We start from the raw sequence: 19,011 nt of genomic DNA on the forward strand, positions 1-19,011 counted from the left end.
AATGCCAGTGAGTCATTGTGAGAATTGACTTGAAACTCTCACGCATTACTCTCTAAAATGCATTGCTACATGACCAATTGGAAAAAGATTAATTGTAAACTAAAAGTGGGAAGAGTCTTTTATACTCTTTAAAGTGGCAGGGTTTTTTGCATGAAGTCCCAGTAGGACTTTGTATTTTTCATGTAACTGGCTGATGGATCAGGCTAGCTGAAGGCTAGTATTGCTGCCCTAATAGTTTGCTCAGGATACATTTTCACTGCACATGGTATGTAATCATTCCACCAGATGACTGCAGCAGGTAGTAAATATGCTCATGAAGCTGATGCAGCACAAAATTTCCTTCATTCTTACACTTTTGGTAGTGTTTGAGAAGGACTTGGGATTCATCGTACTGCAGACACACAGCCCTGTCTTAGGGCATGCCATGAGCAGCAGAAGTGCGAGTTTCCAGCTTTTTGTTTTTTAACTTCAGAGCTCACCTACAGGGACTGCGCCCTACGGTGACAAGATAAACCACCATCTTCAGTTCTGGACTCATCTGCAGTGACTACCAGCAAGGGCACTAATTAATGGTACTTTGACTGTGCGAAACCTGACAATTGCATATACAGCCGTTGTACAGTAATGAGTTCTAGCTACCGCCAGCTTGGGCCAAATCTGAACTGGTGACCTGGCAATGAAAAGGCTCTGTAGCCCATTACCTATTCGGAAATCATTCAGGGCTTTGATAACTCTTGCATTTTTATTGGCAGCTGTCTGGTACTTCCTCCTTAGAGCTGCTGTGTCAGTGATTTAACCTTGAGTACACATTAAAGCCTCATGGGGATGCCATTATGTACAGGATTTGGAATCTAGGATTTGACTGAATCAGATCTGATGCTCTCAGAGTGTTTTCCCTGATGCTCAACAGCTCTTCCCTGCTTCAGCCTTTTCCCTTTTTAGAGGCTCCTGCTTAATGGGTCTTGGCTCAGGATTTCTTTTAATCTCTTGTGCTTTTGTGTTTTTCCTGTCAGTGTGTGACATATTCCCATCTTTCAGGTTTTGAATAAACAGCATGGCATTCTTGCAGTTTTATGCCTTTTGTTTAGGTTAAGAAAGATACACACAGCAGCTTATTGAAAAATTCCCACTTTGGACACAGCTGTTTTGTGTGACATCATAGAATAGGGGAGTCTGGCTACAATTTTATCAGCCTGGACAAGGGAAATCTGTGTTGGAGCATAAATTTAGTATTTCTTCTTCTTTGCCATCAAGAACCAGAGCCACCACAAGAAGAACATTTAAGTAAAAGGGTCTTTGCCCAGGATAAAACACCCATCATGTTAATCCTCATAGTCAGTCTCTGCTGTGGCTCTGGTGAGTAGCATGGCACAGTGGACCAGGCTCACATGGCTGAATGAGGAATGCCGTGCAGAGGTGGTGATCCTGCTGTTTGCTCTGTCATGGTCCATGCCTGCTTCTCTCCACCCCGCTGCCTTGTGTTGTGTGCTTCTCAGCTCTGGCAGGGTCCTGGGCTTAGCAACATTTAAGCACAGTCTGTTCTCGGCTGTAAACAGGCTATCATGGCGTTTCATATTTGACTTCTTTCTTGTCTGGAATCCCTTTCTAGCCATTCCCTGCTGTGCTGTTACATCCCTTATTGCATGTGGGGATGAGGTAGTGTCATGGATGAGTGGTGAGGCCACTTAAAAATCACTGTCAAAGATATTTGCAAGTAGTGATTTTAATAGAAATTTGTAAAAGTATGATTTAACAGAGTTCGATGGCAAGGTTCACTCTATTACTTATTAAATGAATATATAAAGAGAAAGAAAGAGGAGACTGAGCCTGAAGAAAATACAAGGAGGAAAAGGGGAGCCCTCCTGTTGAGTCATGAGGTTTGGAATGGACCCCCTTGCTTTCTAAACTCCTTCTCAGAGAGAAGCCTTGGTGTGGCTGGATCCAATCCTAGTCTCAGACTTGGTCAACGGTTTATGTCTAAGGATTATACATTTAGCAGAGTTTAAGGTTTGTTTGCAGCAAGGAGAGAATCACAAAAATTTAACAATAACTGATCATTAATTAAGCTAGCATCTACGAGGTGATTAAATTAGGTTTACTATAATATTTGAATCAATTCACACACACACACACACACACACGGCCTAAATACTCATTATATGCACAGTTAAAGGTACCTGTTGAAATATGTGCAGTTAAAGGCACCAATAAAAATTCCCCACAGGGTTTAGTGAAATACTCACTGTAAATGACTGTCTCAATGGGCAAAGTCAAACCTCAAGGAGCAATGAGCGCCGGAGATTGGGTGAAAGTCAAACCTTGGGGAGCGAGGAGCGCCAGAGATCAGCTCATGCAAACTTAAGAGTTTGCAGCTCTGAGAGGTGTCCCACTCAGAGGGAGATTTTGGTGCAGCCCGCTGCGGTCCGGGAGAGCTCAAAGGGTCTCACTTGGTACCGCTGTTTATAGAGTTACGAGATGATTGACTTTAGGCATCAGTGAATTTCCATTCTGCTTTCACAGCCTGTGTCAAAAATTACTAAAGTTCTCAAAAATTCCAGTGGTGCTGGTACAGATCCTCCCGAGTTACAGCCTAGATAAGATAGGCCCTAAGGCTGCCAGGAGGCGACTAGTACAGATGAAAAATATGTTCCAAGGTTGTCAGGGCTGCCTCCCTGGGACAGACAGGGCTGCTCCCACCTCAGCCAAAATAAGAGTTTTGGTATGGTCAAGGGATGCTTAACTGCCAAACTCATTACAGAAAGGCCAAGTTTTGATGGGAGTTACTGGGATTGTAAAGCAGCTTCACTGTCCGTGCTCTGCCAGCTGCTCAAGAAGAAAGGGAGGGGGGAATGCACCACCACAGGTAAGATTTGTTTATTTTGGTGTAGAAGTAATAGCAGTGACCTCATGTCATGGTTTAACCCCAGTCGGCAACTAAGCACCATACAGCTGCTCAGTCACCCCCCCAACCCTGGTGGGACAGGGGAGAGAATCGGAAGAGTAAAATTGAGAAAACTCGTGGGTTGAGATAAAGACAGTTTAATAGGTAAAGCAAAAGCTGTGCATGCAAGCAAAGCAAAGCAAGGAATTCATTCACTACTTCTCATCGGCAGGCAGGTGTTCAGCCATCCCCAGGAAAGCAGGGCTCCATCACGCATAACGGTTACTTGGGAAGATAAACACCATCACTCTGAATGTCCCCCCCTTCCTTCTTCTTCCCCCAGCTTATATACTGAGCACGGTGTCATATGGTATGGAATAGCCCTTTGGCCAGTCTGGGTCAGCTGTCCCAGCTGTGTCCCCTCCCAACTTCTTGTGCACCCCCAGCCTACTTTCTGGTGGGGTGGTGTGAGAAGCAGAAAAGGCCTTAGAATTACACAATCATACAATCATAGTATTGTTTAGGTTGGAAGCAACCTTTCAGATCATCGAGTCCAACCGTTAACCTAGCACTGCCAAGACCGCTAAACCATGGCCCTAAGCACCACGTCTACACATCTTTTAAATACCTCCAGGGATGGGGACTCAACCACTTCCCTGGGCAGCCTGTTCCAATGCCTGACTACCCTTTCGGTGAAGAAGTTTTTCCTAATATCCAACCTAAACTTCCCCTGGCGCAGCTTCAGGCCGTTTCCTCTCGTCCTATCACTCGTTACTAGGGAGAAGAGACCGACCCCCACCTCGCTACAACCTCCTTTCAGGTAGTTGTAGAGAGCAATAAGGTCTCCCCTCAGCCTCCTCTTCTCCAGACTAAACAACCCCAGCTCCCTCAGCCGCTCCTCATAAGACTTGTGCTATAGACCCTTCACCATCTTTGTTGCTCTTCTTTGGACATGCAAACTTGACTCTGAGTTAGCACTGCTCAGCAGTAACGAAAACGTCCCTGTATTATCAACACTGATTTCAGCACAAATCCAAAACATAGCCCCATACAAGCTACTATGGAAAAAATTAACTGTATCCCAGCCAAAAGCAGCACACCTCAGCAGCATTAAAGGAAAATTACTGCCCTAGGGCATGGTGCTTGAGACAGTCAGATATGCTGATCTCGTGGTATCACCCATGTAAGAGCTGATGAGATCACTGTTGTGGCTTTGCATTGAGTGCAAGCTTGATTGAGTCAGAACATGTATTCTGTTCGAGTGCTGGCTGGAGATGCAAGTGAAAGCTTTATGGAGCATTGGATTGAGTTTTTGGCAGCACTGTGTGCAGTGTGAAGGTGTAGAGGAACAGACAGAGTCTTATCATGTTGTAGGGAGTGTGTCTGACTGCAAACTTAACTGTCACTAAATGATTTTTGTTTTTTTCCTCAGGACAGTTTTGACTGGGCTTTTTGGAAGAACAACTGTTTTAGGACGTTTTTCTGTAGGATAACCTAAAATGAGGATATGCCACCTAGTGGAAGTTAAAGCCACCTTGACAGCTCTTCCTTCTTCCTTCTTGCTCCCCCTCACAGGCTCCAAATTAAACTGTGTTTACTTCCCAGCACCAGTTTGAGAAGATACAAGGATAGGGTGTCAAGGTTCTTAAAGAATTTTTCCATGGAGGGGATTTGTTGTATGTATTGCATTTGATCAGACATTTGTTTAAACAGGAGCTTTGCCTACTTGCGTTCAGGTAATGCTGATGCAGTAACATGAGTTACTTTTGAAAACCGGTACATTTGAACTGAAACTGTGGCATAGCCTGGTTGGTGCTCTTATTTCCCTTTTAAGATAGGAGGATATGGTCTCAGATATTAATTTGTCAATGACTATCAGTAGAAGAGCAATGTGGGTTAGATTCTGAAATGAGAAAAGTTGCATGAAGGATTAATTGGCCCCTGCTTTGTCTTTTCGAAATGCAAATGGTGTCTTTTCTGTTTTCTTCTTGCATAATAAAACAACTGATATTCCCTCTTAGGAGCACCCATTACTTGGGCAGCCATATTTTGTTCTGCACCCCTGCCGGACTAATGAATTCATGTCTTCTATACTGACCAGTTCACGGAAACAGAACAGGTGAGAAACAGTGCTGTGCCTTGCAAGGCTTTACACAATGCAGATAAAGTAAATCAGCCGGGAAGTGGAAATGGTCAAAACAACTTCCTTGCTCCAAATAGAATAAGATAATAGAATAAGATCCTGGATTGACACCTAAGGGCTGAAAGTTAAAATATGTTTGATGTAGGTAAAGTGAAAGAATAGCCCCATCTGAAGTTATTTTATGCCTGTTAAGTGTGTGTGTGCAATTCAGAAAAGGCTGGGATAATATGTTTATGGTCCTTTTTTGTTGTTTTTTTTTCTTCCCTAGACAAACAAATTACATTATATTGTGGCTCAGTACTGTAGGCCCAGTTGTGGGTCTAAATCTGCCCCTGAGTTATGCAAAACTAGCACATGAGCAAAACACAAATGCTGATTCAGTTGAAAGGTAAGAGAAAATGAAATCACCTTTTCTCTCCCATCCTCCTATGAAATTAAAAAGATCAGATGGATAACTGGCAAAAACATTATCTTCTCCTTTGGAGCTTTTGGTTCAGTTCATTTAGAACTCACCTTTCGATATTTTGCTTACATGGATGCCTTATTGCCTTACTTTGCAATGAAAATTCGTGCTGAGAGAGATGGGCTTGGCACATTGCTGACACCCTTCCTGACTGTCAGAAGGTCCCTGATGTCATGGGGTCTTTCTCAGATATGTAAAAGCATTTTATGGTGGTCCCTCCAGCACATGGTTGGTGGTGTGATCTAGCATAGCTCTGCGACAATGATTTTAATTTCATGTCTTCTCTTTTTTCTGTTTGATGTCTCCACTTCAGACCTCTGAGCTGAAGGACAGATGATGGTTAGCTGTAATAAAGCTACTGCAGACTTTCCTAGGGATGAAATCAAACAAAGGAATCCTTCCCAGCTGGTAAGCAATGCAATGTGGAAGGATGACTGTTCTTGGCTCTTTCTCTGGCAAGAACTTGCCCTGTTACAGTGGAAGACCTAAGAGTTGGCTCCAGTTGTGACAACAGCTCTCAAGCACTACCAAGACCTGAACTCCCTTGCGATTGCATTGACCCACTCACTTCCTGACTCTGTTTTACTGTGGTTATGGCCTTAGTAACACTGCACACAAATGCACAAGCCTACGGTTCCTTGATAACAGAGTTGAGACACTGGGTCTGGATCTACTAAACTTATCTACTAAAAATCATGTCTCTAGAAAATCTGCACCGTCTCTGAGGGCATACACAGCAAAATACTTGTAGGATGTGGTTTAAGCTTGTGGCAATCAGTGTATGGGCTGAGACTACTTTGCCTAGGGACCACCTTCTCCACCACAGCCTGATGCATGGACAATTCTCGTGTTCCACAGCACACAAAGAATATTGTAATCCGAGGATTGAATAATACTTTGCTGAGAATATTTTGTGTATATCATGCTTCAGGGAACAGACAGAATCAGGACTGTAGACAAACATAGTACTTACAGTCTACATCTGACTAAGCATGTACAGTTCTAGAGTTCAAGGTGCCTCATACTATTGTATGAGAACATCTGGCTTTTCTGTGCTTCACTGCCTCCAAAGGAAGCTTTGCCATACCCTGTGGGAGTTACTGTTGTAGTCAGTTAGTATTTCTCATTGTACTCGTAGTTGTTCACAGGTTTGGTCCGTATCCTGCAGTCTTTATGCAAGCCTCCCCTGACAGCTGCTGAATTTTGGGCAAGTAGGAATTACATAGTAGTGCAATCAGTGAAAAACAGATTAGAAGTAACTTCCATACAAGTCATTTTGGAATCTTTCCCAATCGCATTTTATTTGCAGTATAAGCCAGACCACAAGTCCTGAGCAGCTGAGATGGAATTACAGATTTTACTTTATATGTTCAGCAATATGTCACTTACATCCAGAGTCCAACGTATGCCACATCAGAGCTGGAAATGTGAAATGCATCAGGTTTCAGATTCTGGGTTTTCAGATATTTTGATTGGTTGCGTATTTTTAACTTACATCATATGTTATTGGTGGATTGAAATACAGTGCAGGCTTTAAAATTCAGTTGGTGCAGAATTCTTTTGCCAGCCATTTGGAATTAATAATGAAAGCTATAACAACCTGAAAAGACATTTTCCATGTAAGATTTATAAAATACGTCTTTCTGTTCATGTACCATGACAGTAGCTACATTGTCTTTTTTAACACTTTTGGTAACATATGCTTGATAACTGCATCCATAGCCCCATTTCAAATTTAAGGGAGACTTACACAGAAGGAAAACCAAAAAAACAGATAAACAGAGGTTTTAAGAACTGTTAAATGTTCATCGCTGCTCTGTAGTCTTCATTTTTTATACACTGGAACAGAGGAGTAAAAGCAATCAGCCCCCCTCAGCTGCCCTGCAGTGCTAAGCAGCTCTCTGTCAGCTTCTCCTGCTTCTATCCAGCATATTGGCACACTCACACTGTGCTGGCTAGCCCTTGGGACCTTTATTTCCAGTATAACTTAGAACTGGCCTCAGGTAGCTTTCTTTAAACCAAGGTCTGAATTAGCTCCTGCTGACCTTAGGATGAGGGAAATGGAAAGGATTGATGGAGTTGTTCCCTATAAACCATCAGCACTGAAGGCTGCATCATCATATCTGAGGATCATTTTCCCAAAGCATCACGGATGTTACCTGGTACTGCACTGAGGGTTGAATATACAGAAGAAATTCCACTTTTAAACAACAGAAATAATAAAATGCAATCATGAATACAGAGTGGCTTTGGAATAACTTACAGCTGAAGGAGAAGAAAAGAGCCTGGAAAAACTTTGAGTATTATTTTCAGTACTAGTTGTTAGACCTTGAGAAGATTCAACTGCTAAGATGCTGCTGTGCAAAATTTATAAGCATAGTTTCATAGGCATTTCTTGGAGACCTGCTCTTCTTGTTTCCGTCTTAGAAGCAGAAACTGCAGTACAACAATATTATTCATAATAATTGGAAAAAAAAATTGGATTTGGCCAGTTGGGCTTCTTCACTGTAGGCAAGACTTCTTATTGCCAGTCTGTGAAGTGTCATTGCTTTACTCAGAATGTCAGCATCTCATCCATGTGACACTGTACATCAAACAGTGTAACTTTCAGATCGTAATTACAGGCAAAAGAAAACAAATGTGAAATAAGTCTGGGAGAATATACTCTAGTCACTTTCTCCACTCCATCAGCCTTCCATTGGACCTTAATCTTCTCTTCTTTTTTTCAAGAATTACAAGAAAAGTGGAGTTTGTATGTAAATAAGAAATAAATATTTTTATTTTACATGGAGGAGTTCTCAACACTCATTACTTTCTACCTTAATTTGTCATTTGTAAACAAAATCGAGTATTATTTGGACAGGGCATTGCACATTGGACTGGACCGAAAATTTCCTCTGTCAGAGACAACCCTAGGCACTTGTCTAATGGATGGCTGCACCCAGCGGGATACTGCTTTGTCAATGTCCTGACAGTCACACTCTAACTCCTAGACACCCTCTCCCAGCAGTCACTCTACCTCTTAGATATCTTCACTTGGCTGGGCATGCAAGTTGTTCCCAGTTTCTGAAGCTGTCTCTGTCTTCCTTCCTTCCTGCTGATAACGCCCCTCCAAATTCCTCTTCAGTGCCTTGACCCTGTTCCCACAGTTACTGAGACACAATGATAATAATGGGGAGCATGAAATGGGTAAGCAAACTGACAATTTCCCTGCCCGGCTACAATTCTTAACCATTTAACACCATAAACAATGAAGCAACAGAGCAGTGTCATCATCAGTGTCAATGTTTCACTGAAATTTGTCCAGAATACCACTACACAAAAATTCAGCTTGGTTAGTACAGATACACTAAGCTTAGACTGAGAAACAAATAGAGGATAACATAAATATTTGGAATCAAGGAGAGATATAATCCTGTTTAGATATCTACTTTCTAATGGCTTAAGTGGGAGGTAGGCCACTAATTTCCCATTTACATCTGTGCCTTAATGACTTCTAGGATATTTTATACAGAATCTTTATGTACAAAAATCCTATTTTATTTCAAAATCAAGTTAATTGCAGCACTATTTTGTAATTTTATTTAGCAAATTTATTGAAGATTCTTAGATCTGAACTTGGGTTTTGGCTACATACATTATCTGAAATCTTGCAACTTACCAAGAAGAAAATTTCCAGTTTCAAACAGTTTTGTAAATTTGCTCAGTCGTTCATCCTTGCTAATCTGGGAAGACATATTGAGGGCCATTGCTTCTGGGGACTTCTTTTTAAGAGAACTGACTCATACCTGCCCTTGGTTACAAGAATCAGCAAGAAGAATGAGTTTTATGTGTTCAACTAAGCCAAAAATAAGCTTTTCTTTGGAATGCAATTGCTACCTACATAATCCCTCATTTTGTGTCAGCATGATCAGGTTAGAATTTAACCCCCATCTGGTCTGCCAGAAGGTTTGTAGTTGGTTGGTTTTGGTTACTAAAAGAAACAGTCCTTTGGTCAAATTGCATGCTTGTTTTCACAGCAGTAAAAGTTGAGCTAGTTAATTAGTGCTGAATATAGTGAAGTAATCAATATCAATTCTTGTTGCAACTCCATGAATTTCAGCAAAACTTTTTCATTTTTTTTTTTTTTTTTTTTTTTCCATTTGCTGTGACTATGGTTTAACGAGTTTGTTTGGACATCTTTATTTATATTGCATAGCATTCCAGTTCCAGCACAAAGGAAAAAGGATTGCTCTTTCCTCTGAACTGTGAAGTTACAACTATTTCCTCCAAAATACTCTCTTCTGGAGAACAGTGTATGTATGAATATCTGTGCATATTTTTAGTAACATGTAGGCTTTTAAAAGTGTTTCAGAGAGTTTAGAGAATTTCTTAGCAATAAGTTCTTACCATCTAGATTTAAAAAAATGTGTATCTGAAGTTCAGAGCTGCAAAACTGTGATGTCAAGTAGCTGCAGCTTTAATTCCTAAATTTAAAAAGCCAGGCTGATACAGAGGCATGCTAGGAGAGTAGCACCGAAGAGAGTAACCATGTATTGAGTGCTCGGGAAGAATTAGGAAGGTGTCACACCTGTTATCTTTATGTCCTAGATTTCATTAAAGTCTTAAAAAACGCTACACCACAAGGAAGCTTTCACTTCACCACTTGAGAGCTTGTTGTAACTGTCACCTACTGAAGATGAATTTCAACTTAAGGCGAGAGAGTTTACTGCTGTGTTTGAAAAAAGAACGGTTTTACAGAGCCTTGCCTTGAACGCCTTTTTCCTCAAGCCTGTTAGAAAACAACATGTTTTCCTGTAGCATTTTTTTCAGTAATGTTGTTAGTACAGCACACTGGAAGAGGTAGCCTTGTCTAAAGAGATTAGGTTGTGTGCTTTGTGCACTGCTGGGTTCAGCAGCTGTGCACTATTAGCCTCAGCAGCAGAGGCCAGATGGAGTGAGATACTGTTCAGGTGCTTCCTTTCCCCACCTTTGTTGCTGCCCAGGATTAGGCTATAGATAGAGAAGGATCCCAGTAAGGAGATTTTCACCAGCAGTCATCTGCATCGCCAGGAACAATCTCCGATGTCTCTTTCGGAATACATCACCACCTTGAAACGCAGAAGCCGATCTTAATGATTTTTGTTTCTGCTGAGCAAGCACCACAGTTGATGCCACTCCACTTCCCCAGGCAGGTAGACCCCACAGCAGTGGAGAACATGGGCTGAGCATAGGTGGAAAAAGATTTGGCAAACTGTGGAAATGAACTAATCCTTCTTTCCTTTGCACCTGATCCAAATCAAAATCCTGAACTGAATTTTGGTGGATTCCGGCCAGGCCTCACTCTGCCAAGCACTGATTGCTTCTCCGAGGTTTGTAAAGTTCATTCTCCTGCGTCCAGCAGTCAAGTATTGTTAGCTTCATGTGATCAGCCAAGTCTTTTTAATATTTATACATGCTTTGCAAATGAATTAGAAACATGGACTGCTCTATCTATTGCACAAGTTCACCTCTTCTCTGATCTCCGTGGATTCCCTTCTGTTACGGAGGATTTGGGTTGTATAACACGTAGTTTCAATGGTTCTTCATTAGTCTTAAAACTCCTCATCACCTGGTGATGAGGTTTGGCTTGGCTTGTCTTCCTTTGACTTCTTTCTGCAGTGTACAGATCACACAAGTTATTCCTGGGCTCTGACAGAATCCACGGACACATTTGCTAGAAGAATCCTGGTGCCCAAGTGTTGACTAGATGTTACGTGCTAAACGTGCTTGTAAAACAAATAATAAAAGGCAACTCAAAATATGCAACTAGCTTTAATAACGCCATGCTTTACTTGTTCTGCTCCCAGTTCTGTGTGTTCTCCTACTCCTGGTAACTGTTAGTATCCCTTCACCCTCTACTACATTGCAAGAAGTTAAAAAAATAAAGAAACAAACAAACAGAACAAGCCCCTAATTCAGTCAAACCTGTAAAATGTACACATGCTCGATGGAATAATAAGCACCTGTGTTCTTCTCTTCCATGTTTTTGATCTAACAAGATTTCAGGTGAATTTACTCCACAAGCTATTGTGCTTCTGTGTAGCATCTAGCCACCATTTAGGTATGCAAAGGCAACAAGGCAGTAGGTGTCCCATTTTCCTAACAGGAACTGATTGAATCAGTTAAAAGCTAAATTTCACATTTTGAAGATTTCTTTTGTTAAAGTCCACATAAACAACTTTTTGGTTTACACCTTTTGTTTCAGCTTTTCCCTTCCTTGTACTGATAGCAACATCTAGTGGCAAGATTACCTCATGACAATGCCCTACTTTTGGAAACTGGTCTAGCTCCATTTACCTCCGGGTAAATCTTCATCTCCTCTACTGCCAGATTGACTTTAGAATTTGAAAAGAATTTGAACCACGAGGACTTCAGCAGTCCTCTTCGCTGGCTGCAGTAAAATCCTTTTTTTCAAAGGAGTATCACTGGCAGGCCTACTGGTAATTTTTGCTGCACAAGAAAAACAAATCAAAATAACAAAACCAAACCAGCTCAGTTTCATGTAATTACAAAACCAAAGCTGCTGATTTTCTTAGTTGAAGTAATGTATCTCCTGTAGCAATTGAGCTGGAATCCTAGCACCAGCAGTTGTGTAGGATAACATTTGCATACATAAGACCATGATTTTTAGATTAAATGAGCTGACTGGGATCTGTCTCTTCCACCAGGAACTGCTGTCAGATCTGCAAGCTATGAGTCATAGTTCGTGTTCAGGTTTGCTCATCCAGTAGCTTCCAGTCTTATTGTAATCAAGGATCACTCGTGTCCTGGTTTCAGCTGGGATAGAGTTAATTTTCTTCCCAGTACCTGGAATAGTGCTGTGTTTTGGATTTAGGATGAGAATAATGTTGGTAACACACTGGTGTTTTAGTTGTTGCTAAGTAGCGTTTATACTGGTCAAGGACTTTTCAGCTTCCGGGAGAGGGCACAGCCAGGCCAGCTGACCCAGACTGGCCGAAGGGATATGCCATACCATATGATGTCATGCTTGGCATATAAACTGGGGGGGGGGGGGGGGGGGAGGTTGGCCGGGGGGCAGCGATCGCTGCTCAGGGACAGGCTGGGGATCGGTCAGCAGGTGGTGAGCAATTGCATTGTGCGTCACTTGTTTTGTATATTCTTCTGTCATTATTATTTTCTCTTCCTTTGCTGTCCTATTAAATTGTCTTTACCTCAAGCCACGGGTTTTACTTTTTTTTTCCGATTCTCTCCCCCATCCCACCATGGCGGGGAGGAGGGTGAGCGAGCGGCTGTGTGGTGCTTAGTTGCCAACTGGGGTTAAACCATGACAACCTGAAAAAAAAATGGGGATGTTCTAGCTGTTTTGCATGTAATTGTGTACCTGATTTCTCTCACATCTGTACCTGCAGTTGGTTTGATGCATATTATTAGTAAATATAGCCGTCCTGATGGCAGCCAATGCTTTCAAACCTGGCTGTCTACTCACACTGTGCTGCCCCTAGATGAAGTCTGGACTTCAGAGCCTTTGTAGTAGAATATGTAAGCATCTCTACTATGTGCTACCTCCAATTACTGCATATGTATTCCAGGTTTCACAGAAGCATTAGACAGAGCCAAAGCAGATGTGGTAAGGACGTATCTGGGATTTCTGGGCGTACAATAGCATGGTTGAAGTTACTCTGCATAAACAGTAGCTTTGATTCAGTGAAGCTGTAAGAAATACTGGGCAGATGTAGAAGATCCTCAAAATCCATCCGCATAACATTTTGGGTGAAAAGAGAACACATTCAGAACATGCATATGGTTGCATGAAAGAAGAAAATTACAAGCATTTAACCATCGACTATCCAAGAAATCAAGAGGGCTAGGAAACCAGAAAGCGCAGTAAAAAAAATGGTGACATTGGGTACCCTGGGGAGCCATGGGGACAGCTGATGGCATGGTCCACCCAGCCTCTTCACTTATGCTTCAGCATGCTCGTTGACTGAAGTGCACTATGGGTGCTGTGCATTTACACTGTCTCCGAGATTAGTCAAGGATTTAAGGCCTCACTCTGAAAATCTTAAAGGATATTTAAGTCAGGTTCCCACAGAGGGAGTCTTAATTCTGGCATCACAGAGAGCAGCTCTTCCAAAGTTCCCCCATAAAGCTGGGAAGGGGCTGCAGCGAAAGCTGTTTTCATTATGGCTGGGGCTACTGCATTTACAAGGATAAGGAAGACCCAAGTTCAACATTGCTTCTGCAGCTGAACAAGGATTTGAATCCAAATCTCACAAATTGCCAGACGACTAAGCTACAAAATACCCAGTAGTAGAGATTCTCAATCTGTTCTTACATTTTACTCCGTTTTTGTATAAGTTAATGAATACTAATTGAATCAGAACCTTTTGGATGAACACACAGATGAATTCTGATTATAAAGAAGGAACTGTTTACACTATTAACTTCAGCCAAATAAGTATTTTGAGGTTTCATTGCATAAAACAGCTCTAACATGAAACAAAGAACCCAGCACTCTGCTATAAGCTTTGTGCAAAATGCACTTTCAAGGGGCCAAATTCAAGATAAAATACGAGTGCAAGTATCAACAGAAAAGATCTGGCAATGATTTAAAGTCTGATACAGAGGGACATGTTGGCTTCTTGGTTGATGGTCTGTTCTATAATTCTGTACTAGTTCTGGCATCCACATTTTAAAGTGATGTTGAAAAACTGGACAATACAGAGAAAAATGATTGGAGATACCAACTGAGGAAATACTTCAGTTTTTCAATTAGCCTGATTATGGTGCAGACATCTTTGAAAAGTAAAAAAAAAAAAATCCAACTATTTAGAAGTTTTTTTTAATCTAGCAAAGAAAGCCTAAGAACCCTACTCAAAGACACCTTCAAGCCAGTAACATAGTTAAAAGAGCTGGAATGCACTAAAAGAAACGGGTGTCTTCAAATCAGGCAGGCTTGCCCAAGTCCAACTAGTTAGACTTAATTTGCACTTAAGATGAAAGAAACTGGGTGAAGTTCTATGGGCCGAGCAGGACAGAGATGAGATTAGATAAAATGATTTAATAATCCCCTCAGGACCTAGACCTGATGAATTGTGTGTCAGGTGCCATTGCCAGTCTTGACACTGGAAACTAGAACTGCTGTCATCATTTAAATACCATGAATAAATACCATTTTCGATTTGAGGAAGGCTGTTTTCCAAAATATGCATTAAAATTCATGCCATTTCTCCACCCAGCTTGCTTGAGTGGATGTTCTGATTCCTGATGAATAGCCCCAGAGAAACATTAGGGGTTTTTTTGGCCAGACCTAGCAGTGAGAAATTTCATTTCAGTTCCTATGGGAAGAGTTTTATGACTGACATGATGACTGAAGATAAAATTCTATCTACAGTAGACAGCAGTCTGTTTCTTCTAAAAAAGATTGAGTCTGTAATTAAGTTCTGGATTGTGTAGTATTTATTACTGTTAATACAGACATCTCTCAAACAGTATCTACACTCAGCCACTGAACAGATAGGCAAAACCCAAGGAAACTTCAGGCTGGGGGGGGGGGGGTAGGGGGCAGAAACAAAACCACCAACCAACCACCTTCACATAGTTATGCGATAGTTGAACTGTTTAGTGTCCAAAGAAAAAGTACAGCTATCCTGTGTTCCTGAAAAGCAACAGGTCTTTCTTCAGAGTACAGTGGTACTTTATAAAACATGAATTGCCTTAAAAAAAAAAAAAAAAAAAAAGACGACTAGCAAAAGGTCACAGTAGCTCTAACAGAGACAGAAGATCTTGCTGCCTGACAGATCTTTTCGTCCCAACAGTTACATTCCACCTGTGAAAGTGCTATACTAACACCCAATAAGAAATAGCCACTCCAGACCTCTACTGACAGAGGAAAGGAAACACAACTTTACTGCAAGATGTGGCAGTAAACACATTACTTGCCGAGGCCCTTTCCGCTGCAGAAGCTGTCCCCGATGATGCAGACTGGTGATGACGCAGGCCCCTTGGGGTCAGGGCTGCGACACCAAAGCAATAGTTAGCCCACTTTCACTTTTGGTGCACAGAGCACGTGACAGCTGTACTGCACCACGTGTGCCAGGCTGACGCTGCGCTCTCCTCCATACCCTTATGCCTCTCCAGCCCTCCTAAGCTACAGTCGGCAACAGAGCACACACTGGAGACCTTCCCCTTCTCCTGCAACGCAGCCTACTTCCTTAGCTCAGAGCCACAGTTAGCTCTGCCTTAGTGCTGTACTTGGACCCAAGCTTCCAGATCTTTACAGTTCTGCACAACTGGCAGCATAGCAGTCCACAAATTGTTTTGTGGGGCCCTTCACAACAGCTTTCAGGAAGTAGGGTTACGAGGGGACAAAGGCCTGAGAGAGATCTGTCAGTCCATCTTGACAGGACCGTCGCTACTCTAGTTACTAAGCTGAAGAAGCCTTTGTGAAGGCACTGGCAATCGGGGATGGTCCACAAAGCACTAAAACACCCTTTAATTCTATGAAGTCACTGACCTTCCCGGCAGACAGCTGTGCTGCTCCACACAACACAAAGGTGAATTTGGAAATGCAGCGCTTTTCAAGCACACCCGCTGGTTATAAAGATGCTCTGGCTCCCTTCTGTCATTCAACAGCAAAGCATTTCTTACAGAAGGGAAACCCAGCTGCCAACTGCAAAGAGAGCACACCCCAACATCTCTGAGGTGCGTCCCTTGCAGATACACATTAAAAAATTGTAAGCCTTAAATAACAAGCATGGGAGTTTTTCCAATCAAAAGTTTTATTGACATTCTTGGCAAATTAATCTAAATTTATGATCTTGGTCTCTCCTTCTTGCCCTTGTACAAGGCCAACAGAGAAACATTGGCTACTTTGACAACCTTGAAGCGAACTCCAGGAATGTCACCAACAGCGTGACCCTTCCGACCGAAACCAGCAACCAGAACTTCATCGTTTTCCTGCAATGAAAGATGACAGAGTTACAAAGCTATAAACATTAAACCTGTACACACTTCTGAAATGGGTAACATCAGAAAGCCTAGGCTGTGGCTCAAATTTAAAGGAAGGGTAGAAATACTGAAGGCTATTACAGGTATACATTAATAAAGGACTGTTATCCCCTTCAGTGTTTTGGAGAAAGGAAACATAAGCAGGGATGTCATTTAGCTTGCAGCAGCACAGTGGAGAACTGGCTTTGCAAAGGGAGGGGAAAGTATAAAAACACCTCTCGCATTTTTCGTCTGCCTCTGCCACTACAGCTTTAAGACACACGTGGTGCAGAATGCCATGAACCCTTGCCTAACCATCCCCTAAATCCATCAATGATGTGTTTCTTTACTTTGATATACAACTTTTTACAGATCACGTCTTGAAAATTACCTCAATGAAGTTCAGGCAGCCATCGTTGGGAACAAAAGCTGTTATTTTTTTGCCATTCTTAATCAGCTGGACTCTAACACATTTCCTGATGGCAGAGTTGGGCTGTTTAGCTTCTACTCCACTGAAATGGAAGCACATGAAAGTAAATTAGCAAAAATCACTTTGATGAACTAGCAGATATTCATTACACCACCACAAATTACTCTATTACTTTGTACTAAGCGCAAGTTCTATCTGTACTTCAAAAAAAAAGAAGTTATCTATTTAGAGCTGCTCAACAGGTGAAAGCCCAGTTCCTAAGCTTAGTAAAAACTGAATATTAAACACCTACAGACACATACTAATTCAGTAAATAAAAATCGGAGGGGGGGAAGAAACACCTTGGAGCCCTGGCAGTATCGCGATGAAGCTTATAAATTATGAAAAGAAAAAAAAAAGCCACAAGTAGATGGGAACTTTGACACAAGGCACACACACAAAATCCATCCGCCCCTAAATCCTAAACTGAGTTAGGTGATATTTTTATTCTTTTGCTTCTAAATAAGCATGATTTTTAAAGTGACACGTGTATGAGAAAAAGTACCTTTCAACACAGCCACTTGGGAAAATAAACCACGTTTTCAATCTAGCGTATAGAAACTAACAGAAACATGGCATGTTACAGGTAGCGAAACCTCTCGCGTCTTTAAGAAATAAAGCCGCTTAGCGGTGCTTCTTCCCTGAGGCCCCTCTCCAAGGCCTCATCCTCCGCGGCCTGCTCCAGGGCGCCCAGCCGCCCCACGCCGCGCACCGGCCCCACGCCCCGCAGCCCGCGGCGACGGCACTCGGCCGAGCTCTACCCACACTTTCTCCAGGACGATCCCCTTGGCGTGGGAGGCGCCGCCGAAGGGGTTGGCCTTCAGCGCCGTCCCCAGGTGGGCCTTCTTGTACTGCTTGTCGTGCCACTTCTGGTCGCGGCGGTGGCTGCGGAGCTTCCGGGCGGTGCGGAGCCCTCGGCACTTCCCTGCGGAACGGGGGAGGAGAGGGATGAAGAGGACGGAGGGGGATGAGGAGGACGGAGGGGGCCGCTCCCGCCGCCGCACCCCCCACCCCGGGCGGCGGCCCAGCGGCGCGCGGCCACCCGGCGATGCGGAGCGTAATGGCGGCGGCGCCGCTACCGCCCACCCCGGCGGCGCCAGGAGGGCGCAGAGCCGCGGCAGATCCGCGGGGCAGAGAGGGGAAAGCGCTCCGGACGCCCCCGCGGTGCCTCACGCCGCCTCCCACCAGGGACCCACCCCCCCGGCCCGGCCCGGTTCCCGCCGCGTCGCTCACCCATCCTTCCACCCCGGCTGCCGGACGCGAAAGAGAGAGGCCCGCCCGCTCCGCGCCGCCTAGCTGAGGCCGCGAGGCCCCGCCGCGGGCTGCCCGCGCCGCGCCTGACTGAAACTCCCGCCCGGCAGCGAGAGGGGCGACCCGGCGCGGAGGGTGGGAGTTCGGTCCCCTCAGCGGGTACCGGCAGCGGCGGCGGTGCCTCCTCGCCTTTAACGCGTTTAATTCAGTGTCTGCGGGAGTAACCGGCCGCAGGAGGGAAGCGGGCAGGCAGGCACGGAGTGCAGCGCGCCGCCGCCTCCACGAGGTGAGGCAGCGAAAGGAAGCTTCAGCTTCTCTGAGGAGACAGAAGGGAGGGCAAGGTGCGAAGGACGCCGAAGTTCAGGCTGTCTGCGCCGAGCAGCGCTGGTGCGGCCCTGCTCCGTAGCGCCAGGCGAGCGCTTCCCGTGGTTAAGAGAAAGGGAGGATGACTCCCGCGCTCGGGCAGGCATGGAGCCGGCGTAGAAGCGAGGAGGGCACGGTGACATCGCCCCTGGTTCGCGTGGAGCGGCCTCGGCTGCAGCCTGGCGGCCCCCGTTCTGCTGCTGCAGCGTTCTTGGGGCTCACTGGGCGCCTCCGCGTCCTCGCCAGGCGTCTGCAGCAGGCGCCTGCCGGGGTGCTCACAAGGCGAGCAAAAGCAGAAATATCACCTACGGTGTATTTAGGGTGAGCGAGGAAGATACTGAGGAGCTCTGAGGGTAGCTGAGCCAGCATTTCTTATACTTCCAGCTTTTGACTGAAGTACCTACATTGCCCCTAAGTCTTCCAGTGGATCTACAGCAGGGAAAAACCCTGTAAGAGAAACAAGCATTTAT

At 43.9% G+C, this 19,011-nt stretch overlaps 2 protein-coding genes across 6 annotated transcripts in view; one reads left to right on the forward strand and one right to left on the reverse strand.

Annotated features, from left to right (window-relative positions):
• Positions 1-12,490, forward strand: part of ATG10 (autophagy related 10) — a 92,122-nt gene extending 79,632 nt beyond the window's left edge. For 4 of the 5 annotated variants that reach the window (XM_087761373.1, XM_087761375.1, XM_087761376.1 and 1 more), the window contains exons 6-8: positions 4,903-5,000; positions 5,293-5,412; positions 5,801-8,278. In XM_087761373.1, the coding sequence (XP_087617499.1) occupies positions 4,903-5,000; positions 5,293-5,412; positions 5,801-5,813 (231 nt within the window). In that variant the 3' untranslated portion in view covers positions 5,814-8,278. Of the gene's footprint in view, positions 1-4,902; positions 5,001-5,292; positions 5,413-5,800; positions 8,279-9,685 lie in introns of those variants that run through there. The other variant, XR_015705593.1, reaches the window with a different exon arrangement.
• Positions 12,491-16,231: 3,741 nt separating this feature from the next.
• RPS23 (ribosomal protein S23) lies at positions 16,232-18,295 on the reverse strand. The gene is made up of 4 exons (XM_087761377.1): positions 18,161-18,295; positions 17,693-17,852; positions 16,850-16,970; positions 16,232-16,428 (listed from the first exon to the last, which is right to left on the reverse strand). Exons 1-4 carry the CDS (start codon positions 18,162-18,164, stop codon positions 16,282-16,284), a joined length of 432 nt encoding a protein of 143 aa, XP_087617503.1. The 5' UTR covers positions 18,165-18,295; the 3' UTR covers positions 16,232-16,281.
• Between the last annotated feature and the right edge of the window lie 716 nt (positions 18,296-19,011).

This window comes from Nipponia nippon, unplaced genomic scaffold (genome assembly GCF_047370975.1).
Source record: "Nipponia nippon isolate SJK-2023a ecotype South Korea unplaced genomic scaffold, ASM4737097v1 scaffold_24, whole genome shotgun sequence".
Classification (NCBI taxonomy): Eukaryota; Metazoa; Chordata; class Aves; order Pelecaniformes; family Threskiornithidae; genus Nipponia; species Nipponia nippon.

Excerpts from the sequence above, each read along its gene's own strand:
- RPS23 (XM_087761377.1), bottom strand. Across the intron at positions 16,971-17,692 it reads GGGATCGTCCTGGAGAAAGT|TGGAGTAGAAGCTAAACAGC; the intron begins GTGGGTAGAGCT and ends CTTCCATTTCAG. Across the intron at positions 16,429-16,849 it reads GCTGCCTGAACTTCATTGAG|GAAAACGATGAAGTTCTGGT; the intron begins GTAATTTTCAAG and ends CTTTCATTGCAG.